Source organism: Aythya marila (genome assembly GCF_965140915.1).
Source record: "Aythya marila genome assembly, chromosome: 20".
NCBI lineage: Eukaryota > Metazoa > Chordata > Aves > Anseriformes > Anatidae > Aythya > Aythya marila.
The window spans coordinates 5,873,789-5,898,781 of NC_139061.1; the positions used below are offsets into that span (position 1 = coordinate 5,873,789).

General features: G+C 48.7%; 2 protein-coding genes and 1 long non-coding RNA gene across 5 annotated transcripts; 1 reads left to right on the forward strand and 2 right to left on the reverse strand.

The window, feature by feature from the left end:
* Positions 1-776: 776 nt before the first annotated feature.
* Positions 777-9,352, reverse strand: LOC309886038 (argininosuccinate lyase). The gene is made up of 17 exons (XM_082776576.1): positions 9,282-9,352; positions 9,122-9,190; positions 6,950-7,144; positions 5,924-6,007; positions 5,551-5,607; positions 4,899-4,996; positions 4,585-4,662; positions 4,227-4,304; positions 4,042-4,094; positions 3,816-3,878; positions 3,579-3,693; positions 2,793-2,877; positions 2,560-2,619; positions 2,217-2,300; positions 1,844-1,924; positions 1,488-1,594; positions 777-999 (listed from the first exon to the last, which is right to left on the reverse strand). Exons 2-17 carry the CDS (start codon positions 9,137-9,139, stop codon positions 849-851), a joined length of 1,407 nt encoding a protein of 468 aa, XP_082632702.1. The 5' UTR covers positions 9,140-9,190; positions 9,282-9,352; the 3' UTR covers positions 777-848.
* LOC309886040 lies at positions 5,578-23,283 on the forward strand. 2 transcript variants are annotated; one of them, XR_014318884.1, is made up of 5 exons: positions 5,578-5,712; positions 12,193-12,292; positions 18,318-18,449; positions 20,794-20,983; positions 22,593-23,283. It is a non-coding gene; the product is annotated as an uncharacterized lncRNA (long non-coding RNA). The 2 variants fall into 2 exon arrangements; XR_014318885.1 differs by lacking the exon at positions 5,578-5,712 and adding an exon at positions 8,352-8,410.
* LOC309886039 (delta-1 crystallin) lies at positions 13,953-21,375 on the reverse strand (the record flags this gene model as incomplete). Of its 2 annotated transcripts, XM_082776577.1 has the most annotated exons (17): positions 13,953-14,176; positions 14,448-14,554; positions 14,926-15,006; positions 15,300-15,383; positions 15,648-15,707; positions 15,881-15,965; positions 16,359-16,473; positions 16,596-16,658; positions 17,030-17,082; positions 17,215-17,292; positions 17,559-17,636; positions 17,924-18,021; positions 18,288-18,344; positions 18,667-18,750; positions 19,723-19,917; positions 21,195-21,263; positions 21,360-21,375. In XM_082776577.1, the coding sequence occupies 16 exons, from the start codon at positions 21,210-21,212 to the stop codon at positions 14,026-14,028; spliced, it is 1,407 nt and encodes a 468-aa protein (XP_082632703.1). In that variant the 3' UTR covers positions 13,953-14,025. The 2 variants fall into 2 exon arrangements, with proteins under 2 accessions (XP_082632703.1, XP_082632704.1); XM_082776578.1 differs by lacking the exon at positions 21,360-21,375 and having other exon boundaries at positions 21,201-21,212.
* Positions 23,284-24,993: the final 1,710 nt, after the last annotated feature.

Consider the following 24,993-nt stretch of genomic DNA (forward strand, 5'->3'; position numbering starts at 1 on the left):
ATTAAGTGTACATACTTGGTTTTTCTACCACAACTAGCTTAGGGGGCATAGTGTTGGTCAGCTAGGGCTTTTCTTGGTCTCAGTTCTGATTTTACATCAGGAAGGACAGACAGGAAGATAGAAAATGGTTTCTGTAACAGGAAGACTGCAATGCCAGACATTTTTCAAACGCTACCCCAGGTAACTTGGCCTGGCTTGCAGAAAGGAAAGTGCTTGGTCTGGGATGGTGCAGCCCCTGTGCTCCAGTGTAAACCAGAGCTAAAGGTGGTTTTGTGATGGATATGGAAGAGCTGTGGGTTGGCCTGCTGGGCATGTTCTGCCTAAGATGAAGCATGTTGCAGTGCCAGGTGCTGAGGAGGTTTTTCCCTGCCAGGGGGCAGGCTGGCACACATAATCCTAGGAGGAGGGCAGTGACGGCTGGTAATGGGGCATGCATTGCAGGTGCTGTACCAAGTGTCTTGCTTTGTGAACACCCCCAAGTCACCTTCTGTTCCCTGTGTAACATGGCATGGCATCACTGAATGTAGTCTTGTGCTGTGTGTGCTTGCTCCAACTATGTGCAGGTTCACTGATATGGTGAAACCCTCCTGCTGCCCTTTAAGTACCAGCCCCCTAGAGCTCCCCATCCTAGAAGAGTTCCCCTGCCATGGAACAGATTCCCAATTCTTCCACAGCAGTGACCAGTTCCCCAAGCCTCAGAAGTGCTGAGGAATCCCAGCTCAATCTTGCCCCTTAGAAGCAAAACGCGAGACAGGAGCTTGAGTGAACTACAATACACCACAGTGTTTATTAACTCTGCATTAGTGTGATAAGCAAAACACTACATCCACGGGAAGTCTCCCCACACTCTAAGCTTGTTCCTTCTGCTTCTTCATCAGCTCCCTCAGCTGCTCGATCTGGGTAGTCACGCTGCTCTTGGCGGTACCGCCCAGGGCAGTGTACTGCTCCACGCTGTTGACAAAGTTGAAGACCTGGGAGACATCGCTGCTGAACTGGGGGCTGGGGAGGCAAAGAGAAAAGGTGTCAGTGCAGGGTAGTGGGTGCTGGTTGCTGACTTTACAGAGAGGATAAGGGAGTGGAGGCTGAGCCTTATTGCAAGGGAAAAGCCTCTGGCTGCTCTCTCTGCCTCTGCTCTTGCCAGACAGGAGCAGCTCATGGTAGACCAGAGTCAGCTCCAAGAGGAGATTGAGGAGGCTGGGAGCCTGATTCCTCTGGAGTGCTGGTGCCTCCAGGTCAAGGCATGAGCTGCTTTCAAGCCCTCCCAGGACTTGCTGCCCATGCCCTGTTCAAGTTCAATTGTAATGCTATTGTTCCCCTTTAGTTATTACAGGCTTGGCAGTAGCAGCACTGATAGTGAGGCTGGGAAGATTTTTGGGGTGCTGTCAGGCCTCGTCTGTTTGGTGAAGGCATCATAAGAAAGCTTGTATAAAGCCAGGCTGATACCTGCCTTCTGAGGGGAGATGTGGCAAAGTGATAGCGATACAAACCTGATGCTCTTCAGGTCCTCCAGGCTGAGTTTATTGATGGTGATGCCTTTGGTCTCGGCAAGGTGGACGGCCTTCCCCGAAGCAGTGTGGGCTTGTCTGAACGGCACCTGTAATGAAAATAAAGTGCAGAGTCAAGTGACCAGGCAACTGGGCTGCAGATTCAGGCAAGAAAGCATGTGCTCTCATTTTGCTTTGTTGGTTTGATTACACTTAAAGCAATGCAACATAAAGCTCTGTTTTTTGACCCATAGTGATCATCACCTGAGGACAGAACAGAAGGCCTCATCTCAGGCCCTCACTGAGCAGTATTCTCCATCTAAAGAAGTCACAGCTCCAGGCTTCCCTACTGCACTTACTCCTTTGCGAACCAAGTAGAGAGCCAGGTCAGTAGCCAGCATCTCAGGGGTCAGAGCCTTCTCCATGTTCTCCTTGCTGATCTGTAGAGAGAAGCGTCAGAGGGAGACATGATCATCTGCTCCTCCTTGGGGAGGTATAATTGGTCACACTGAGGGGACTTCATTGCTAAGGGACTAGGCTCTCCAATGACTTTTTCTGCAAGCTAATCCCCAGATCTAAAGTGTACCCAAGCTGCTGCTGTGGTGGGGGCATAACAAGCTGTATGAGTGGGCAAAAGGGTTCATCTTAGCACCAGTCTAGAGCTCCTGTGGCTGTGCTATGCTGAGAATGTGCCATACAACCATGTGTGATAGTGAGAGGCTGAAGCCTTACCTGGAGGGTAGAGATCACCCCAGTGGCAACCTGGAGCACAGCAGTCAGGGTGTCCACAACATCAAAGACAGCCTCCTTGTCCTCCTGCGTGAGAACATGGATACACATCACTGTTAGATGGAGCCCAACCACATGGGCAGCCTGGCCAGCACAGGAGGCAACATGTCATCTCTGGGGCTCCCACTGGGGTGGGCTGTGAGCCGCAACATGCAGTGCCTCAGCACTTTCTTTTTTAAAATCATCCTGCACATAATCAGGGCAATGCAGTGCAAGAGCCTGCTCCCAAGCCAAAGACAGCTGTGCCAGTTCAGAGAAACAGACTGAAGCCTAACAGCAGTTTTACCTGCAGGTCCTTGTTGTAGGTGCTTGGAAGTCCTTTGAGAACCATGAGAATTGAAGCCAGCTGCAGAGAGAAACAGGCAAGGCAGTTAGCTTGCAGAAGAGGAGCACTGCCCCAGCAGAAGGTCAGAGCCCACACTGGGCACAAGTCTTTTTTCACACAGAGGCATGAAGGAAGATGCTTCAGCCCCAAAGTGAGCAGCTTCCCTATCCCTCTTCTTTCTTTAGCACACTCACCCGTCCAAACACACGTCCAGCCTTGCTGCGGATCAGTTCCAGGCTATCAGGGTTCTTCTTCTGAGGCATCAGGCTGCTGCCAGTGCTGAAAGAAAAATGTTTGCAGTGTAACAGGGAGCAAGGCCTCAATCCCTACAGAATAATACAGGTTGTGCAGCAGGCTGGCCTGGTCCTCTGTGAGCCATGTGAGTGCCACCTGTTTCGGTATAAGCAAGCACTGAAGCAAGTGCATGGAGTTTGTCATGTGTGCCAATGCAGAGCCTTTGTTTTTGCACTCTTGTCTGGAGCTACTGCCCAGGGCTGTCTCTCAGAGAGGAGAGAAATCAAAGGCTACTTAGCAGGCCCTGCAGAGGTGGCATCAACAGGCAAGAGTGTTTTTGTGGCCTTGAGGAGGCAGGGCTGTGGCTGTGCCACCCTGAGAGACAGGAAGTCTGTTAGGATTGCAAGCCCCGGCTGTTCAGGGAAGGGCTTGGGCAGGAATTCCCAGCAGAGGAGGAAGTTCTGTGCCTGCACATTTACAGCCCAGGCCTGCCAGCAGTCACTGGGGAGGAGCATCTGCTGAACACAGACATGGTTGGGTTACCAGAGCCAGAAATCAGTGATCCTTAATGAGGAATGTTCTCTCTTAGCCTGTCTTTCTGCCAGGCTTTTTGTGCTCTGGGGAGTTGATTTGTGTGTCAGCCTTGTGCAGCAGGGACCCCCCAGCCCTGTCTCAGTCTCTCAGGTGGGGAGAACGGAGGAGGAGAGGCTGAGGGAAGGGCTGGCTGCCCAGGGACCAGCACCTACCTGAAGGCATCAGAAAGGGTCAGGAAGCCAAACTCGCTGGTGCTGTAGATGATGAGATCTTCAGCCATCTTGCTAAGGTGGATCATCAGCAGGGTGGCAAAAGAGAGGAATTCCACTGCAGGAAAGGCAGGAGGTCATTTAGAGATTTTACCCACCTTGTTAATGAGGTTAACTGGGAAGTCCTCTAGAGCCTGCTTCTAACATGGTGGAAGAAAGAAGCGATGGAGTTGTGCTTACCCACAAAGTCTCTCTCACTAATGGCATCCATGCTGTTCAGGCTGATGGAAGCAAATTCCAGCTCTGTAAGGAAAGCAGTGAACACAGCAGTCAGGGTTGGCACAGCTGGAGCTTGAAGGCAGCAGGCTGCCCCAGCCTTCACTGTTAGGCCTATCGCTGTGCATCTATCCCTCCCTCCCAGACACTTAAAGTAGAGCTGTGCCACCCCACTCTAGGCAGACATTACCACTACGCAGCATCTCTCTGTCAATGTCCAGGGGGTTGCCAGCCAGAGCACCGCTGCCAGGGAGAGAGAAACAGGAGTCACTTATAACATCCTGTCAACTCCAACCAAAGATGCACAGGGAACAGAACTCTCAAGATGTCAGAGAGCCAAGTGATGCCCAGGGATTCCAGAAAGTTGGCTGTTACCTTCCCAGGGGCAGGACGTTGATCCTCTTCTTCACCTCTCCCAGGCGCTCAGAGTCACGGGTCAGGGCAACAGCATGGCTGTGAAGGGACAAGAGAGAGAGAAGGCATCTAAAGTCAGGAACTGTCCCATGAGCCGAGAAGGAATTATGGCTAGATGGTGGGGGCATGCTGAGAGTTGGCCTTCAGACCCAAGTGGGACTGAACATGGGGACGTCTTCACTGCCTGCCACATCTTGTGGCAGGCTGGAGGATTTCAGTTCTGTGCTACCAGAGGATGCTGGGCTGCTGGGGTATTGCTGAGCAGTGCCTCAGGGATGGAGAAAGCTCCCTGGAGCTGAGTGTGGAAGGTGGTGGTTACCTGAGCAAGAACTGGCTCCATCTGATGGGCTGGGCCTTCTGCAGGTGGGTGTAGCCAGGCAAGATAACATCAATTTCTCTGCATGTGAAAGGAGAGAAAGAGGTGAGCAGCCCCTGTCAGAGTAAGGGCAGCACACATCAGGCAATATCCCCAGCATCCATTAGGCAAAGAAGAATGTCTCTATGAAGTGAACTGTGGAGAAAGAGGGGCTTTTGTCTTTCCCTACATTATCCCAGACTGCCTGGCTGTAACTTCCCCTGCAGAAGTCTGCTGTCCCAGCAAGGCCAAGGCTGCTGACTGGGGAAAGGACTTACATGGCAGCACGTTCCACCAGGGTCTTGATGAGCTGCAGCAGGTGAGTGGAGATGACAGAGAGGGAATTCTTCATGAACAGCTTCAAGTCAGTCACAACCTGGACAAGATTGGCCATGGTCAGATGAAGGGGAATGTGGCATATTTAGTGACCAAATACAGTTCAGCAGAAAGAATTGGCAGGTTTCTCTCCTGCTTGTTCCATGTGATAGATCAGGACTTATAACCAGAACAATTCCCTGCTCTCTGCTTTGTGAAAGTTGCTGTATCTTTCTTTCCAGTAACAGAAAGAAAGACCAGTACTTCCAGTGCACTTCTAAGGTATTGTCAGCTTTGGATAACATAATCTCCAATTTACATAAGTGTCATCAGCAGAAGTCCTAACCCCAAAAGATGCAAAGCACCCTGCCAGTAAAGTCATGGATTCAATGGGCTTTCAAAGGAAATTTGGTGGAAGTTTGGGGCCTTATACCACTGAGCAACCATCCTGCACAACCTCCTCCCCTCTGCAGATAAGGGGTTGTACCACCACTAGTTAAAAGCTCTGGGGAATACATGCTGGAGAGAGTAAGAGCATGTGAAAGATAGCAGAAAATTTTGATAAGGAATGGTTGGGGAGTAGCATAGGAGAAAAACAAGTGGCTCTATACATACCTGATCATTCCTGCTTCTTCCGGTGTGCAGCTTTCCAGCAATATCACCAATCAGCTCCTGAGGACAACAGGAAGACTTCCATCAGTGTCTCTGTATTCTAAGCAGACTACCCCCAAGAGCAGACCTCCTCCCAGCCTGGAAGGGACTCAGCTCTAGGATTCTGTAAGTAGCTATGGGATCTCTTTGGGGAAGGGCAACTTTGGGTTCTGTGCTTGTACAGTGCCTCTTCCACAAAAGGGGTCTTGAACACTCTTGACCACAGAGTCAGTACCAGAGTTGCTGAGGACTGTTATAGTGGGACAGAGGCAAATGCACTTAGTGTCAGGCAGATCTAGCTAGAGAGGGACAGGAAGAAGAGTTTAGAGGACCAAACCTTCAGTCTGCGTTCGTTGGCAGTGTGGATATCCTCATCGCTCTGTTTCACCACAAAGACTCCCTTAGACCATTCCTCAGAGATCTACAAACAGCAGCAGAAACACCAGTCAGACACTACTTGGGATAGCTGGCTGTAGGTATCCCCAGCACATACCACTTTCTGCCATCCTAATGGAAGTCACAAAAGCTCCAGCATTGCTGTTCTTTCCCCTCATTCTATATAGCACTTGGTGGGGATTCATCTTTTTACCCTTGCTGATCCTGCAATGTTCTGTCCATAGGAGGACTTAAGCAATGCAATGGGAAAGTGAGCTGAAATGTCAGTCGTTGCTGTAGCATTGTCCACAAAGATTTTCCTATACAAACATTGTATAGACTCCCCATTGTCCATGGCGGGTGAGCAACAACAATGGATATTTCAAAAAAAAAGTGCTTAGCTGCTGACTCCTCTTCACCCCTATACAATGCTATGCATTGCCTTCTACTAACTCAGGCAGCCAGACACAAAAGGATCCCAAGCGCCAGCGGAAAAAGAATATTCCTAATTCACACTGAAACAATTCCTCGGGAATGCTCAGTTTGAAGAGGATGGGGCCCAGGTCACGCTGAGCACATCTCACTGAGTCACCAGCCTTCCATAATGAGCACCCACAGTGGGCTCATTGGGGCTGCAGGCTCTCCTTCCTGAGTTTTCAGCTGGTTCACCTCCTACTGCCTGGCTTTGGTGCCTTTAGCTAGATGCAATCTGAGCGTCCATCCCCTGCCCAGAGTGTCCCTCAGAGTACCAAGAGGACAATACACATGGGCCTCTCTGGTTCTTCCTGATTTAGGGCAGCATTCCCTTTCAGGAAGGCACTTCTGCACATGCCTGGTGCTAAGGAATAGCAGTTGAGGGTACAGAAAATGGTTTTAGAGCAGCAGCTGAGGGAGGTGCTGTCTGATAAGGAGCTATTTGTTGTAGTACTGTTGTGGGGATTGTATGTAGGCCTGAGCACAAGTGACAAGTTATGAAGGAAATAAATACCTTTTCCAGGCCACTCAGGATCTTCTCCAGCTCAGTCTTAGTTAGGATCCCAGCCTTCTCCAGAGCTTTGGCATAAGCCTTGCTCCCCTGGATATCAACTTCAGACAGCCTCTGGTCATAGGCAATGGAAGAGTTGAGCTTCTCCATGATGGGATCTGTGCTTCCACTGAATCTTCCTCCCCAAAGTTTATCTCCCTGTGAAAGAGGAAGAGGCAAATTAAAAAGGCATAACTTCTATTAAAGTTCTAAGGACAATGTGATGTCCATTGAGCTTGTTATCCTACATAGAGAGCAAGCTCAGCTATGTTCTTTCAGTGCAGTAGCACTGACCAGAAAACCCCTGGACTTTATGACCTTTGACAGTTATTTGAAAAGGTAGAGAGCATTTTACTGTTGCTAGCCCTTGAGCTGTCACGTCAGGCTCAGGAGTCCTCCAAGACACTTTACCCCTGCAGGACTCTGTAAGGAGTTTGGCTTGGCCCTGAAAACAAATATCAGGGCATATGGTGCAAGAGCAGCATGTATCTAGCTTTTAAGGCTGCTTCTTGTCACTGACCACCTGATAGCCTAATAGCAGTGAAAAAAAATAAGCAGTCACAGGGAATATAGTGAAAGCTAGTATCCTCTATTTTTTGGAATAAGTCCATTGTTGTTGTGCTAAGGAGATTCTTCTGTTCGACAAATAGCTATGGACCAGCACAAGCTGCATTATCAAGTGTTTGAAGTTGCAGTTTAAGCATCTCCTGAGTCCATCATATGCTTACAAGTTTTGGCAAGAATTTAGCATAAAACTAGCTATGGTACTGACTCTAGAATGGAGTCTGGGTATCTTTTGACATCAGGAACATTCAGAAAAATAAGTCAACATATAGATGGTTTTAAAATACATAGGAAAATTTTTTCTACCCAAAATAAGATTAATTTATTGCCCAATTCCTGCCATGCATCACAGCATGGTTTGAGTAAAGCTTTTTCACCAGTGTTTCAGCAACTGAATGGATTCACTAGCCAAGACCCGCCAGATTTTTGTCTATCTGGATAGGACACCTCCTAAAGCCCTAACTCTGGCAAACTTGCATGGAAATAGATAGGAATGTTACTTGTACAGAAACCTTTAAACTAATTCAAAGTCTCAAAAGCATCTCTCTCAGCCTGCTGATGCTGGAGAAGAAATTGGAGAACATTTAAAGGAAGGCCCGGAATATAGTCACCATTGCAGAGTAGATAATCGCTGATCTACTTGATGTTTAAGCACCCCATCAACCCCTTCTCGTTCTGTACATTGTAACTACCATGGACAGCAAAAAGCTGTCTGGGACAGTTGCAAACTAATCTGTGCTGGGGTTTTATCAGTCAGCCAAAGGACTGCTGAGTAACCTTAGAAACTTTTTTTCCTCCCTAGAGACTGTCTCCACATCTCAACAATGTGCCTGAGTGGACAGCGGGCAGAAGCCTACAGAGGTAGGCATTGCACGTGTTTTTTTCATATCTTTGCAGCAGCTTTGTCAGCAAGCTGAGGGGAGGGAGAGGGGAAAAAAATGTCAGAATTCAAGAAGTGTTAGAAGTCCTCCATGTCAATCCAGTGCTTACAGGAGTACGGCATACAGGCTGTAACGTTAGAAGCCAGTACCTGAGACCAAGCACTTCAATGGGGAACTGCTCTGCCTAGGCTTATCTTCAGCATTATGGGTTTCCACCAAATTAAGAGGTGGGTCAGCAGAAACACTGCAACAGATACATTTGCAATAGAGAAATCAAAACCGAAGGATTAATTTCAGCTAGTTACAGGGCTCTGGTCAGAGAAGGAAGTGACTACAGCCTGGCACTGATGGACACTGGTGCACAGCCAACAGCAGGGTAAGCCAGGGCTGTAGGAGCTGCTCCAAAGGCAGGAAGCACGAATCACTAAGACAACTAGTCACAGAAAGTGAAAACGCAGCTTTGGTACAGAGAACTATTTATACAAGCTTTTGTGAAGTACCTGCCTAACCACAGGCCAGCAGGAATGAGCTGCATGGGCTATCGCGAGCTGTCCTAGGTAGAGGGAAGAGCCCGAAGGAAACGGCAGGCTGCGCTGCCAGAGGCTCTGATTTTAGCAAAGCTGAACTCGCGTAAGACAGAGCACCCCAAGAACACCCCCAGAGTCCCCCAAAGTAAAAAAGCAAAGCTCACCCTCGCCTCGGATGCCATCTCAGAGGACGTTTTGCTCGCGTGTGCAGCGATCCCAGCACCTGGTGCAACCTGTGGAACAGCGAGGCTCGGCTCAGCAATGCTCCAGCACCACGGTAGGACAGGACCCCGGGACCCCCGCTGCCCACCCGGCCCTGCTCACCGTGTCCGCAGTGCAGCCCCGGTGGCTCCGTGTGCTCCCAGTCCCTGCTGCCCCGCTTTTACCCTCCTCGGAGCCGGGCTGGGGCGGCTCGTCCCGCCCCGTAGGGGCGGGGTGACCCCATGGCCAGCCCCAAACCCGCCGCCCCCTCCCCTCGAACCACCCGGCAGCACCGGGGTGTTTCTGCTTTGCCTTTCCCAGCCTGCTGCCACGGCATTTTTTTGCTTGTCTGTGCGCTCAGAGGTGTTTGGGGGAGCGCAAGAAGCGCATCCCCTGGTCCCCCGTGGGGTTGTTTTTCCCTTTAGGCAGCCCTGTTGTCACAGGACCGTAGGATAATTCAGGTAGGAAGAGACCTAATCCAGACGTCTTTTCTATGCTCTTTTCTCAGTAGTACCACTCATCCCCTTGCCGAGTTAAAGAGCAAGTCTGGGGTGCAGTGGGATAGATTAGGGTGTGCTGGTTTCTGTGGCAGAGGGGACGCAGGCAGGGTGCCTTGGCTTAGCACCAGGCTTGGCTGCATCTTTAGCAGCTGGGTGTCCAGAGTGCTGCCTTCAGCATCAGCCCAGAACAAGGCTCAAACTCTCTGTCTGGATTCGTACCCAGCTCTTAATTCACTGCTTCTCCTACACTTCCCCTCATGGTCATGTTTTTCTAGGGAGATGACCCTGTTCCCTTTAGGACTAGCGGACCCACAGACACTGACCCTGTGCCTTTTAAGACTAGCAGACCTGCAGACACACACAGCATCACGCTGCCTACACTGGGAAAACTTCTTTGAACCATTTTGTTGCCAGGTTCCTTCCTCCCTCTTCTGAAGTCCCTCCTGTTCAGTGCTTGATTCTGTGATTCTGTGATTCTTGCATCTTGTTGATCTTTTATGAGTGTCTTTGCCCTTATGGCAGGCTTTGTCAGGATGCTGCTGGGAAGCTGGCAAAACAGTAAGCACTACACTTAGATCCAGAATGGATCAGATACAGGGAAAGGCTTTACCTCTTGGTGTCCGTGATATGGGCTCAAGGTTGGCTATGTGGAACATGCACAACATGCAAAGATTGTACCTCCTCGTGTCTAAAGACATGGTACAGGAGTTGCCCAAAGGGATAAAGGGTAGGAGGAAGATGCCCAAAGCACTGCAGTCAGGAGGGCTTAGCGTGCACCCAGCCAGTCCAGGCACCTCTCCCCGAGACACCTCATTTTTGACCCACAGGGCTAGAGAAGAGAAGATGTGGCACCGTGTGGCACTTCCAGAGTTCCCCAGTATCAACTTTGCTAGATGAGTTTTTATGCCATTAAGCACCCTATGTATGTGTGATATGTGACAGCTCTGATTTTTAAAGATTACCTGTATTTAAACAGTTAAATATAACAGTGAAAGCTCTGGTTCCTGTTCTACTACTTCCAGGCCTCTTTGTAATTTTTCCCACTTGCATCCCTCTGTAACACGAGGTATAGAAACAGCTGAAGAATCCCTATGACATTACTTTGTGTTGCCGCTGGTGAAGAGGGGTCTGGATGGACACATTTGGGTGTTGCTGTCTCAAATTCATCCATGGTGCCTGCAGGGGACGTTGCAGTCACACAAATGCATCTGTTCTCGCTACTCCTTCGTGGCCGCAGAGCAGTTGTTTCTTCAATTGAAAGCTAGGGGGCAGAACGACCAGGGATAACAGCGCGTTTAGGAGAGAAAATACTCAGTGGGACTTTTTCAGCGTGTGAAAGTAGGTTAGAGATCTTTTCCTGGTGGTGAACCCAGTGAAGGGTCATTACACTACTTAGTGTAATGTTTCAAGTGCCCCTGTGTAGGTTTTTTATCTGCTTGGGTGCCAGATCAGAGTTACGTAGCCATCTGCTGAGACTTTCAGTAGTTCATGAGCAGCCGACATGTCAGACTGTGCGTCTAAAAGGACAGTGTATGAATTCATAGAATAGAATAGAATCATAGAATAGAATCAGGAAGGTTAGAAAAGCCCTCCAAGATCACCTGGTCCAACCATCCCCTTACTACCACTGTCACCCACTGAACCCTGTCCCCAAGCACCAGGTCCAACCTTCCCTTGAACACCCCCAGGGACGGTGACTCCACCACCTCCAGTCAGGCAACTCGTTCCAGTGCCTGACTGCTCTTCCTGAGCAGAAATGTCTCCTCATTTCCAACCTGAACCTCCCCTGGCACAACTTGAGGCCGTTCCCTCTGGTCCTATCACTGGTTACCTGCGAGAAGAGGACGACATCCAGCTCTCAACACCTTTCTTTCAGGGAGTTGCAGAGAGCAATGAGGTCTCCCCTGAGCCTCCTCTTCTCCAGACCAAACACCCCCAGCTCCCTCAGCCGCTCCTCACAGGACTTGTGTTCCAGGCCCTTCACCAGCCTCGTAGCCCTTCTCTGGACATGCTCCAGGGCCTCGATGTCCTTCTTGTGGAGAGGGGCCCAAAGCTGAACCCAGCACTCAAGGTGCGGCCTCATCAAAGCAGAGTACAGGGGGATGATCACCTCTCTGGTCCTGCTGGCTACCCTATTCATGATACAAGCCAGGATTCTTGGCATAAATGCCTTCCTGTCATCTGTGATGGAGCAGGAGTTAAAGCCCAAGTTACTCCTGAGTAGCGTCCAAGACACTGATCCTTCTGTGGAATAAGTTCTATCACAAAACTTCTGTGATAAGGGACAGGGTTTTAAAAACCCAGATCACAATGAGTCATAGTAGGGTGATAGTGAAAGTCTGAAGATACTCCGGGTCACAGTCTCCTATAATGTCTGGAGCTCCAGAGACCTTCACAGTTCTCTCCCAGTCTAAGTTACTCCATAATTTTTAAGAAAAGGGTGGTTGGGTGGGAAGTACCAGTGATCATGAGCTACTCATTTAAGTAGGAGACCAAGAGGTGATAATCTGGTAAAACCTCTGTTTTGCTTTCAGTTTGGCAGGACCCTGTGGCACCCAGCACCAGCTATGAGGAGCAACGCCAGACACTCGCTGGTAGGAGCAAGAGGAAATCTGCTTGGCTGAGGGTCTTAAGGTACAGAACCGTAGCTAGAAGATACAGTCAAGGAGACTATTAGCACAAATTGAGAAAGTTTATGGGAGGGAAGAAAAGAGCTGTGAGCTGGAAATGGGGAGCTAATCCTTCTTCTGACTGTTGGTGTTGAGTGTTGGTGTCACCTCTCCCTCTTTTGCACCTTCCCCAGATCAGTAAGTTGCATAAATGATTTCTTACCTTATCTAACCTATCTAGAGAGTGAGACAAAGTGACAAAGTGACAAAATAGAAACAGAGCAGGAAGTAACAGAGCAAACACAGAGGAGGTTTATGGAGCAGTGATTGAAATGTGGTGTTCTTTAAATGCCAGGAGAACAGATCAGGTGTAGGGCCAGAGTACAGGGAGACTGGGGGTGGAAGGAAGTGCTGAAGAAAGGGAAGTTTTTGTTGTTGGTGCTTTTCCTCCATATTTAAACCACTAATGCCACAAAGGTAGGATGAAAGCACGTTGTGTCTCCTAGGGTACTTCATTAAAGGCAGGAGATTTAGCTCAGGGCACTTTGCACTGTCCTGTCTATGCTAGAGCCCTTAACCAACACATAGTGAGGCAATGCTTGTGTTACTCCCGTTACCTACGTGTGCTGCAGAGTCTTGCAGTGCTCTGAGTCAATAATGTGTTGTTGTGTCAGCATGGAGGGCAGGGTGCTGAGCAAACCACCAGCTTTAAAATGCTGTGACAAAAAAAAAAAAAAGAAATTGCCCATGACAACAAGCACTATTGTGCTGTGAATTCCAGGTTCAAGCTGGTTTAGTGTTTAATGAAATTTGCCCCGCCTTCCCTATAGAAACTATTATTTCTCTGCCTTTCAATCAAGTAGCAGTCATTCCAAACAGAAATCACTGCAGAACAGTAATGGGAAGTAATGTTACAAATACTTGTTCAACCAAATATTTTCTCCATAAGAGTGACACAAGACTGGTGCATTTTCATTCCTAAAGTAATGCTATTCCTGATCTTTGTTCTGATTTCATTTCAGTAAGGACAGGCAAGAAGATGGTAAATGATTTCTAAGAGTCAGCCAGCAATGCCTGCCCGTTTTCAAGCACTCTGCCCCCAGCTAGATTAGCTTGGCTTGCAGAAAGGAAAGTGCTTGGTCTGGGATGGTGCAGCCCCTGTGCTCCAGTGTAAACCAGAGCTAAAGGTGGTTTTGTGATGGATATGGAAGAGCTGTGGGTTGGCCTGCTGGGCATGTTCTGCCTAAAATGAAGCATGTTGCAGTGCCAGGTGCCGAAGAGGTTTTTCCCTGCCAGGGGGCAGGCTGATGCACATAATCCTAGGAGGAGGGCAGTGACAGCTGGTGATGTGGCACGTGTTGCAGGTGCTGTACTAAGTGTCTTGCTTTGTGAACACCCCCAAGTCTCCCTCTGTAACCTAGTACGGCACCACTGGATGGAGCCTTGTGCTGTGTGTGCTTGCTCCAAGCATTTGCAGGTCTCCTGATGTAGACAGACCCTCCTGCTGCCCTCTAAGTACCAGCCCCCTAGAGCTCCCCACCTTAGAAGAGTTCCCCTGCCAGGGAAGAGCTCCCCAATTCTTTCACAGCAGTGACCCCAAGCCTCAGAAGTGCTGAGGAAACCCAGCTCAATCTTGCCCCCTTAGAAGCAAAACGCGAGACAGGAGTTTGAGTGAACTACAATACACCACAGTGTTTATTAACTCTGCATTAGTGTGATAAGCACAATGCTGCATCCACGGGAAATCTCCCCACACTCTTAAGCTTGTTCCTTCTGCTTCTTCATCAGCTCCCTCAGCTGCTCGATCTGGGTAGTCACGCTGCTCTTGGCGGTACCGCCCAGGGCAGTGTACTGCTCCACGCTGTTGACAAAGTTGAAGACCTGGGAGACATCGCTGCTGAACTGGGGGCTGGAGAAGCAAAGAAAGAGGTGTCAGTGCAGGGTGATGGGTGCTGGTTGCTGGCTTTCCATGCTCAGTGCCTGCAGATAAGGGAGTGGAGGCTGAGCCTTATTGCAAGGGAAAAGCCTCTGGCTGCTCTGCCTATGCTCTTGTAGTGCCACAGGAGCAGCTCATGGTAGACCAGAGAGCTAAGCTGTTTCTTTTCATAAGAAAGCCTGTACAAGCCAGGCTGATATCTGCCATATCTCCCCTCAAAAGGCAAAGTGATAGCGATACAAACCTGATGCTCTTCAGGTCCTCCAGGGTGAGATTATTGATGGCAATGCCTTTGGTCTCGGCAAGGTGGACGGCCTTCCCCGAAGCAGTGTGGGCTTGTCTGAACGGCACCTGTAATGAAAATAAAGTGCAGAGTCAAGTGACCAGGCACCTGGGTTGCAGATTCAGGCAAGAAAGAATGTGTTCTCATTTGTGCTGACTTGTTTTTAATTAGGGAAATGAAATCTGAATCCGTGTTTTCTGGGGTGTGAAGAGGGGAGGCATTAGGACGTAAAATTCCACCTGTAAATTACTATCAAGTCCACCCGGCAGCAGTTCCACTACTTGGGATACATGTAAAGAAAGGGTTTCCAGCTTTCGTGTTTGTTGACCCACACTGATCATCACCTGGGGACAGAACAGAAGGCCTCATCTCAGGCCCTCACTGAGCAGTATTCTGCATCTAAAGAAGTCACAGCTCCAGGCTTCCCTACTGCACTTACTCCTTTGCGAACCAGGTAGAGAGCCAGGTCAGTAGCCAGCATCTCAGGGGTCAGAGCCTTCTCCATGTTCTCCTTGCTGATCTGTAGAGAGAAGCGTCAGAGGGAGACATGATCATCTGCTCCTCCTTGAGGAGGTGTAAGTGGTCACACTGAGGGTGCTTCATTGCCAAAGGACCAGGATCTCCAACAACATTTTCTGCAAGCTAACTCCCAGATCTAAGTGTACCCGAGCTGCTGCTGTGGTGGGGGCATAAAGAGCAGTATGAGTGAGCAAGAGGCTTCATCTTAGCATCAGTGTATTTCTCCTGTGGCTGTGCTATGCACAGAACGTGCCCTCTCCAACCACGTGCAATAGTGAGAGGCTGAAACCTTACCTGAAGGGTAGAGATCACCCCAGTGGCAACCTGAAGCACAGCAGTCAGGGTGTCCACAACATCAATGACAGCCTCCTTGTCCTCCTGCGTGAGAACATGGATACACATCACTGTTAGATGGAGCCCAACCACATGGGCAGCCCAACCAGCAGAGGAGGCAGCAAGTCATCTCGGGGGCTCCTGCTGGGGTGGGGTGTGAGCTGCAGCATGCGGTGCCTCAGCCCTGTTTTTTATCATCCTGCACACAAGCAGGGAAATGCAGGAAAATGAAGTGCAAGAGCCTGCACCCAAGCCAAAGACAGCTGTGCCAGTTCAGAGAAACAGACTGAAGCCTAACAGCAGTTTTACCTGCAGGTCCTTGTTGTAGGTGCTTGGAAGTCCTTTGAGAACCATGAGAATTGAAGCCAGCTGCAGAGAGAAACAGGCAAGGCAGTTAGCTTGCAGAAGAGGAGCACTGCCCCAGCAGAAGGTCAGAGCCCACACTGGGCACAAGTCTTTTTTCACACAGAGGCATGAAGGAAGATGCTTCAGCCCCAAAGTGAGCAGCTCCCCTATCCCTCTTCTTTCTTTAGCACACTCACCCGTCCAAACACACGTCCAGCCTTGCTGCGGATCAGTTCCAGGCTATCAGGGTTCTTCTTCTGAGGCATCAGGCTGCTGCCAGTGCTGAAAGAAAGATGTTTGCAGTGTAATAGTTGTCTGGAGCCCAGTGCTGCCTCTCAGAGAGGAGAGAAATCAGAGGCTACTTGGCAGGCCCTCCAGAGGTGGCATCAACAGGCAAGAGTGTTTCTGTGGCCTTTGGAAGGCAGGGCTGTGGCTGTGCCATCCTGAGAGACAGGAAGTCTATTAGGATGTTACCAGAGTCAGAAATCAGTGTTCCCTAATGAGGAATGTTCTCTCTTAGCCTGTCTTTCTGCCAGGCTTTTTGTGCTCTGGGGAGTTGATTTGTGTGTCCTTGTGCAGTAGGGAGCTCCCCAGCTCTGACTCAGTCTCTCAGGTGGGGAGAAGGGAGGAGGAGAGGCTGAGGGAAGGGCTGGCTGCCCAGGGACCAGCACCTACCTGAAGGCATCAGAAAGGGTCAGGAAGCCAAACTCGCTGGTGCTGTAGATGATGAGATCTTCAGCCATCTTGCTAAGGTGGATCATCAGCAGGGTGGCAAAAGAGAGGAATTCCACTGCAGGAAAGGCAGGAGGTCATTTAGAGATTTTACCCACCTTGTTAATGAGGTTAACTGGGAAGTCCTCTAGAGCCTGCTTCTAACATGGTGGAAGAAAGAAGCGATGGAGTTGTGCTTACCCACAAAGTCTCTCTCACTAATGGCATCCATGCTGTTCAGGCTGATGGAAGCAAATTCCAGCTCTGTAAGGAAAGCAGTGAACACAGCAGTCAGGGTTGGCACAGCTGGAGCTTGAAGGCAGCAGGCTGCCCCAGCCTGTAAGTGACTGTGAGCCCTTGAGTAGCCCCAGGAACATAACCATGCTGAACTTTTATGCTGCACAGGGCCTTCACTGTTAGGCGTAGGTGACTGTTACGCAGCAGTGCTGGTTGTTCCTGCTCCCACCTCACAGACATGGTCTGGATCTTTGCAGTAAAAAAGCCCGTATGAATTATTTCATCTTGGTCCAATGTTACAGCACATGACAGAGCTTTGAGGCACCACCTGTCATTGCTTCCCCTCCTCCCAGACACTTCAAGTAGGGCTGTGCCACCCTGTTCTAGGCAGACATTACCGCTACGCAGCATCTCTCTGTCAATGTCCAGGGGGTTGCCAGCCAGAGCACCGCTGCCAGGGAGAGAGAAACAGGAGTCACTTATAACATCCTGTCAACTCCAACCAAAGATGCACAGGGAACAGAACTCTCAAGATGTCAGAGAGCCAAGTGATGCCCAGGGATTCCAGAAAGTTGGCTGTTACCTTCCCAGGGGCAGGACGTTGATCCTCTTCTTCACCTCTCCCAGGCGCTCAGAGTCACGGGTCAGGGCAACAGCATGGCTGTGAAGGGACACGAGAGAGAGAAGGCATCTGAAGTCAGGAACTGTCCCATGAGCCGAGAAGGAATTATGGCTAGATGGTGGGGGCATGCTGAGAGTTGGCCTCCAGAGCCAAGTGGGTCTGAACATGGGGACGTCTTGTGGTAGGTTTCAGGGTTAGGTGAGGCAGGACTAGCTCTGTGCTGCCAGAGGATGGTGGGCTGCTGGGCTGCAGCTGAGCTGAGCTGAGCAGGCTCCCTAGAGCTGAGTGTGGAAGGTGGTGGTTACCTGAGCAAGAACTGGCTCCATCTGATGGGCTGGGCCTTCTGCAGGTGGGTGTAGCCAGGCAAGATAACATCAATTTCTCTGCATGTGAAAGGAGAGAAAGAGGTGAGCAGCCACTGTCAGAGTAAGGGCAGCACACATCAGGCAATATCCCCAGCATCCATTAGGCAAAGAAGAATGTCTCTGTGAAGTGAACTGTGGAGAAAGAGGGGCTGTTGTCTTTTCCTACATTATCCCAGACTGCCTGGCTGTAACTTCCCCTGCAGAAGACCTTGGTACTGCACCCAGTTGGTCTTGTAGTCAAAGAATAAGCCTAGAAATCTCCTGTCCCAGCAAGGCCAAGGCCGCTGACTGCGGAAAGGACTTACATGGCAGCACGTTCCACCAGGGTCTTAATGAGCTGCAGCAGGTGAGTGGAGATGACAGAGAGGGAATTCTTCATGAACAGCTTCAAGTCAGTCACAACCTGGACAAGATTGGCCATGGTCAGATGAAGGGGAATGTGACTTATATCATGAGCTTATTTTCTCACTGTAAAATAACTCCCTCCTTGTTCTATGTGATGGGAAGACACAACTGCCTCTCATAAAATGTGTCCTTGGTCATTCTGACATGATAATGTCACTATGTCTTCCTCTCAAGGAAGAGAGCTAATGGCTGCTCTGGTCAGGATTCTCATGAAGTGTGGAGCGGGAGGAGTAAAAGGGCAAAAACAAGTAGTTCTGTACATACCTGTTCGTTCCTGCTTCTTCCAGTGTGCAGCTTTCCAGCAATATCACCAATCAGCTCCTGAGGACAACAGGAAGACTTCCATCAGTGTCTCTGTATTCTAAGCAGACTACCCCCAAGTGCAGACCTCCTCCCAGCCTGGAAAAGACTCAGCTCTAGCATTCTGTAAGTAGCTATGGGATCTCTTTTGGGGAAGAGCAATTTGTATGTTTAAGCTTGTACAGAGTCTCTTCCACAGAAGTGGTCTTGGACATGCCTAACCATGCACTTAGATTCAGTACAAGAGACAGTGAGGAAAAAATAGTGGGTAATAGACACGTGTACTTATTGTCAGGCAGGTCTAGCTAGAGAGGGACAGGAAGAAGAAGTTAGAGGACCAAACCTTCAGTCTGCGTTCATTGGCAGTTTGGATATCCTCATCGCTTTGGGTCACTATAAGGACTCCCTTAGACAATTCCTCAGAGATCTACAAACAGCAGAAACACAAGTCAGCCCCTGCTCTTCTGTGCTTTCGGAGGCTGTAGGTGTCCCCAGCAAATACCAACTTTTGCCGTCCTAATGGAAGTCTGAAAAGCTCCAACACTGTCATTTTTTTACGCCAAAGCTGGCTGCTTACTCTGTCCCCATATTCTGTATTGCACTTGGTGGGATTCATGTTTTACAACCTTGCTGATTCTGCAATGTTCTGTCCATAGGAGGACTTAAGCGATGCAATGAGAAAGCAAGCTGAAATGTCAGTCGTTGCTGTAGCATTGTCCACAAAGATTTTCCTATACAAACATTGTATAGACTCCCCATTGTCCATGGCGGGTGAGCAACAACAATGGATATTTCAAAAAAAAGCGCTTATCTGCTGACTCCTCTTCACCCCTATACAATGCTATGCATTGCCTTCTACTAACTCAGGCAGCCAGACACAAAAGGATCCCAAGCGCCAGCAGAAAAAGAATATTCCTAATTCACACTGAAACAATTCCTCGGGAATGCTCAGTTTGAAGAGGATGGGGGCCAGGTCACGCTGAGCACATCTCACTGAGTCACCAGCCTTCCATAATGAGCACCCACAGTGGGCTCATTGGGGCTGCAGGCTCTCCTTCCTGAGTTTTCAGCTGGTTCACCTCGTACTGCCTGGCTTTGGTGCCTTTAGCTAGATGCAATCTGAGCGTCCATCCCCTGCCCAGAGTGTCCCTCAGAGTACCAAGAGGACAATACACATGGGCCTCTCTGGTTCTCCCTGATTTAGGGCAGCATTCCCTCTTGGGAAGGCACTTCTGCACATGCCTGGTGCTAAGGAATAGCGGTTGAGGGTACAGAAAGATGGTTTTAGAGCAGCAGCTGAGGGAGGTGCTGTCTGATAAGGAGCTATTTATTATAGTGCTGTTGTGGGTATTGTATGTAGGCCTGAGCACAAGTGACAGTTTATGAAGGAAATAAATACCTTTTCCAGGCCACTCAGGATCTTCTCCAGCTCAGTCTTAGTTAGGATCCCAGCCTTCTCCAGAGCTTTGGCATAAGCAATGCTTGCCTGGATATCAACCTCAGACAGCCTCTGTTCAGTGGATATGGAAGTGCTGAGCATCTGCATGATGGGATCCGTGCTTCCGACAAACCTTCCTCCCATAAGTTTATCCCCCTGAGGGTAATGAAGTTAAAAGGCATGTTCAAATGGCTTACTGATACATTCTCCTAAGAATCATTTAATGCTCAGCCCACTCCTTATCTAAGTAAAACTGAGGGCTTCCCCAGCATCTTAATTTTTTTCAGTGCAGTAGCACTAACCAGAAAGGTCCCTGGACTTTAGAAGCTTTAGAAATTAATTGAAGAGGTGGAGTGCAAGTCTTTGTTACTAATATTTAGCCCTTGAGCTGTCAGGTCAGGAGTCCCCCAAGATACTCTACGCTATGTCTCTGTGGGACTCTGGAAGGAATGTGTACTGTCCTTGAAAACAAATATCAGGGCATATGGCACAAGAGCAGCACAGATCTGTCCTGTAAGGCAGCTGAAGGTCACTAACCCTCTCATAGTCTATTGAAGAGAAAAGTAAGGGAGTCAGGGTTATAGTGAATGCTAGCGTCTACTGTTACTTGGAATTAAAAAAAGAAAAAAAAAAAAAGAAGGAAACCTTTCTTTTGGGGAGACTGTAAGTAAATATTGGGTTGACAAAGAGCTGTGGGCCAGAAGTAGCCACATCCCTTTTGGCTTAAACTTAGTATCAGATCGGCTAAGGGTGCAGACTGTTCAGTCTTACAAATTTTAAGAAGGGAGAAAAAAAAAGCAGCAGTCCCAAAGCCCCCAAAGCACCCCCAGGAGCTCAGCAAGCCGCAGCACTGGGTGGCAGGACCCCACTACCATGGACAGCGGCGGAGGGACTCGGGGAACCCCTGCCCCAGGTCCCTGCCAAGCTGGTGGACCCCAGAGGAGAGCAGGGGAGAGAGCCTCAGGGGCGAGCCTGGAGTCATGAGGTGTTGGGAGGTTGTTATTTTTTTTTTTCATTATTTCTTTAAAACAGGTTTGTCAGCATGAGAAATCGGAATTGCAAAAGCAAAGTTTTGCAGCCCCTCACTGGGAATCCAGTCCCCTGGGGTGAACGGCACCAGGGTTGGGGTGCTAATAAAGGCCAGTGCTGGGAGCACAGCACTTGGACGGGAAGAGGCATCGAGATAAATCCTCCCTACTGTGGGTTTTCACCAGAATCAGAGGTGAGTCTTCAGAAATACTGCAGCAAACACGCTTGCTGTCCCGTTTTCCGCTTAAAACCCGGCAAAATAAAGCGGGCAGAGAGGAGCACCCAAAAACACCCTGATGGACATAGTAGGGCACACTGCCGGGGTTACCAGTCAGTGGAGCTTGCATTTTCTAGAGCATCCCTAGAGCACCCCGAGAGCACCCCGCAGTTAAAGCAAAGCTCACCCTCACCTCGGATGCCATCTCAGACGACGTTTTGCTCGGGTGTGCGGCGATCCCGGCACCTGGTGCAACCTGTGGAACAGCGAGGCGAGGCTCAGTTCTGCTCTGTCCCAGCCCAGCAGTGGGACAGGACCCCAGGACCCCTGCTGCCCACCCGGCCCTGCTCACCGTGTCTGAAGTGGAGCCCTGGCCGGTAGCTCCGTGTGCTCCCAGTCCCTGCTGCCCCGCTTTTACGTGCCTCGGAGCCGGGCTGGTGGCTCGTCCCGCCCTGTTGGGGCGGGGTGGCCCCATGGCCAGCCCCACCACGGCCCCCCCGCAGCCCCTCACCCTTCCCACCCCTCTCCTGTCCCCAAACCCTGCCGATCCAGCACATGATGAGCGAGTCAGGAGAGAGGCATCCTCTCAGGCTGCGAGGAGGAGCGTTGGGAGAGATGCCCTCGTTCATGTTGCTTGTCTGTAAAGTTTCTGGTGGAACTTTAGGCAGCAGGCCTGTGGTGTGCGAGTGTTCTCTGTGTGTTTTCACTGACAGGTCAGCTCCACTCCTAGGAATATCCTTGTATTGAAGGAGTCATTTCACTCTGTCCTCCTCTACATCAGTATTAATGTACTCGGTATGATGGGTGGATCATCAGTGCTCCATCTATGTTGCCACCCCAGCAAACAAGCAAGAATAAAGTAGAATCATTTAGGTTGGAAAAGACCTCTTAAGATCATCAAGTCCAACCATTAACCCAGCAAATAGATGGGAACTGGCTGCCCTTTCCAGTTTCCGTGCAGAGGAGCCTTTTTACCCCACTTAAAAGGACACTGAAGCTTTGGGGATTTCTGCTCTCACTAATTGCATGGGGTCATTGCATGGGGTCAGTCTTGGGAAGAAGCTCGTGTGAGACTGGGGCTGCAGAGTGTGAGGTTGTGCAGGCTGAAGTGCCAGTCTGGGTCTGTAGCCCTGACAAATAGCCCCAAATCCCTCAAACTCTAAATATCATGAATGTAAATAACTGGTTTAAAATACAGGTGAGATTTGGGAACAGCAGCTCACAAAGCTGCTCCTCAGCACCAGTTTCTCATTAAGTCAGAGCAGTTTTCAGCAGCCACGCCACAGAACGAGCACTTGCTGTTTTGCCGTACAGCGTGTGCTACCACAGTGAAGCATGCTTCCATCTGCATGATCCAGGCCTTTGTCAGAGCTCATGAAATATATTCTGCTTTTCTTGTCCCCATTTTTTCCTTGCCTTTAACTGACCCGCTTGTCCTTTTTCTGCCATTCTTAGTTCTGCAACTTGTCACCTTCTCCCATTCACACTAGGACATCCACACTAGGAAACTGCTTAACTGTTTTGTCATCACATTCTTCATTGCTTTGAAATCCCTTATTTTTAACACTTTTCTCGTCTTCATCAGCCTTTAGGAGTGTCCTTGTCCTTACTTGGACAGAAGACTGCTGATGTTTTGGGAAAATAGTGAGCACTGAATTTACAACCCAAGTGAATCCCATACAGAGAGCATCTCTGTCTCATGGAGTTTGAGGTATGGACTCCAGGTTAAGACACAGCCTGTGTAAGGACTATGTTTTTCTTCCTGAAGATATCAAACAGGACTTTTCCAAAGAGAAAAAGGGAAAAAGGAGTGATCCCAAGTGCCCTGGAGAAAGATCAGTAATGCAGTGACTTCATGCGAAGTATTTGTGGTGATGTGTTGTGGGTTTTGACCTTGGACCCATTGAAATAAATTATTCTGATGGATGCTGTGGGACAATAATCTGCAACCCATGTGTGGCTGGGTTTTAATCACTGGGAACAACCTGGTTGAATTTCTGCTATTTTCATCATCTGTGTCTTGACCATGAATCTAGTTCTGCAACCAAGAAACCTTCTGTATTTGTTATCAGGTGATCCTATTTGGTCCTATTTTTTGGTCTGTCTGATACTGGACGTGGCAAGGACATGTACTTTCACATGGGATCTGTCAGCACTTTCACTGTGCGTTTAGCAAACTTCACAGGAATCGGTTTGTTTGTAGTACGCTGCTTACCTCCTGTCCCAGTTTGTATCTAGGAGGTTACTAATTCTCTCTTTTCCTGTTTTTAGATGAAATGCTCAATAACGTTGTATTTCGAAGCAACATGGAATACAGGGTAATATTTTTATAATAAAAATGGAAGTGGAACTCTAAATACAGTCAGAATTCCTTAATGTAAAACTGGACCCTGAAGAAATAAAAGATGCTTTGGGCTGAGGCAGTTGAATTTTTTGAGGGGAAAAGAGTGAACTAGCATTGCAGAATAGGCCTTCTAACAAATAGGGAAATGTGTTCTCATTACTATCTTCTCTATTTGTGCTGGTTTTGGTGCCTCTCTACATCTCTTCTTCTTCTTCCAGTCTTTTAATTTGCATAGTGAAATAGAAGGATTAAACCCCCAAATCCCCATCCTATAGCTAAATACCTAGGAAGTTCTGATGGAAAGGTTGTCCCCTTACTGTCCATTTATTTCCACATTGTCCACTTATTTTCAATTTTAGCACAGAGAATGGCACATCATTCATCATTCACACATCAGTATTTCCGGCTACACCTTTATCCAAGCTGACATACGATAAGGTAGTAGTAGAGAATAAAGTGCCCATTTTGCAGCATGAAGAAGTTTAATTAAATATATTTTAATGTCCTCTAAGATTTGAATTTTATTTGTACTTGGTTTTGTAATCACAGTCATATCCTTACTATTTCTTTTAGAGTGTATGTTGTTTTTTTTTTCCCCTCCCCATTGGAAGAGTGCAATACTGGTGGAGTGCAGCTCTGAAAGAATGCTTTATTGTTTCTAGAAATGCTCTGTTCATAACAGGACCTAATTTCATAACTGAGTCTGGGGTGACATAAACTGCTACAACGCACCTTCTTTAACTGCATTCTTTTTTTACTGTCGTTTTGGTTCAGAAAAAGAAAAAAGCTCTGTGGACTGAAAGTGCTAGGCAAACGCACTGTCAGCTAGACTGGTATGAAGCAGTGCTGACATTTTTTGTTAAAAAAAAAAAAAACGACGACAAAAAAACGAACCTTGTTTAATGAATTTTGAATGTAAAAGAAAAAAAGACACTATAGGGTGATCAGCGAACTGCTGAATACAGTAAACATCTTTCATGACAAAGAATACAAATACCCTGCAGATCTGCTTTCAACAGCCATCACTAGGCCCCCTGCTTTCAATAGTTAATACCGAGGCCCCTCTCTCCAAGCCTTACTGGTAGCAGTCACAAGCCAATGCTTAAAATGTTGACATGCTAAGCACATTTAGAAAGACCTATGTCTGCATTCCCTATGGATGGTGTAGCATAACTGTCTAACATCGAACGTGCGGCATTAAAAACAAAGTTAACTGAGCTAATCACCCCGTCTCTCCTGGAAAATTGTGTGTAAGGGCAATGAGTTCTCTCTGAGAGATTCCCCTTCTCCCTTGCATGATGTCAGTGGGTCTGTAGCTGGTTTATGTAATTAAATCCCAACAGGCTGCATGTTTCTGTTAGAAAATATGTAGGAAGAATATCTCTACTGGAAAGAAAAAATAAAATTTAAAGCCACTGAGAGAGGCATTTGTGTTGTGCTCCTTCTTCCTAGCTGCTGGGACTGGGCATTGTCATCATGGACTGTAAAAAAAGATCTGGATTGAAACTTTTGGAAAAACCGTGAGAATAACGACGATACACTGGTGTTGGGGGAGAGACATAACAAGGAGATGTGAAGGAGAAATAAAATTAATCTGCTGGAGATTTTGAACCCATATCTAAAGAGAATGGTGAGTTGTAGG

Excerpts from the sequence above, each read along its gene's own strand:
- LOC309886038 (XM_082776576.1), bottom strand. Across the intron at positions 4,997-5,550 it reads GAAGAAGCAGGAATGATCAG|GTTGTGACTGACTTGAAGCT; the intron begins GTATGTATAGAG and ends AATCTTGTCCAG. Across the intron at positions 3,694-3,815 it reads TAGTGAGAGAGACTTTGTGG|TGGAATTCCTCTCTTTTGCC; the intron begins GTAAGCACAACT and ends CCTTTCCTGCAG.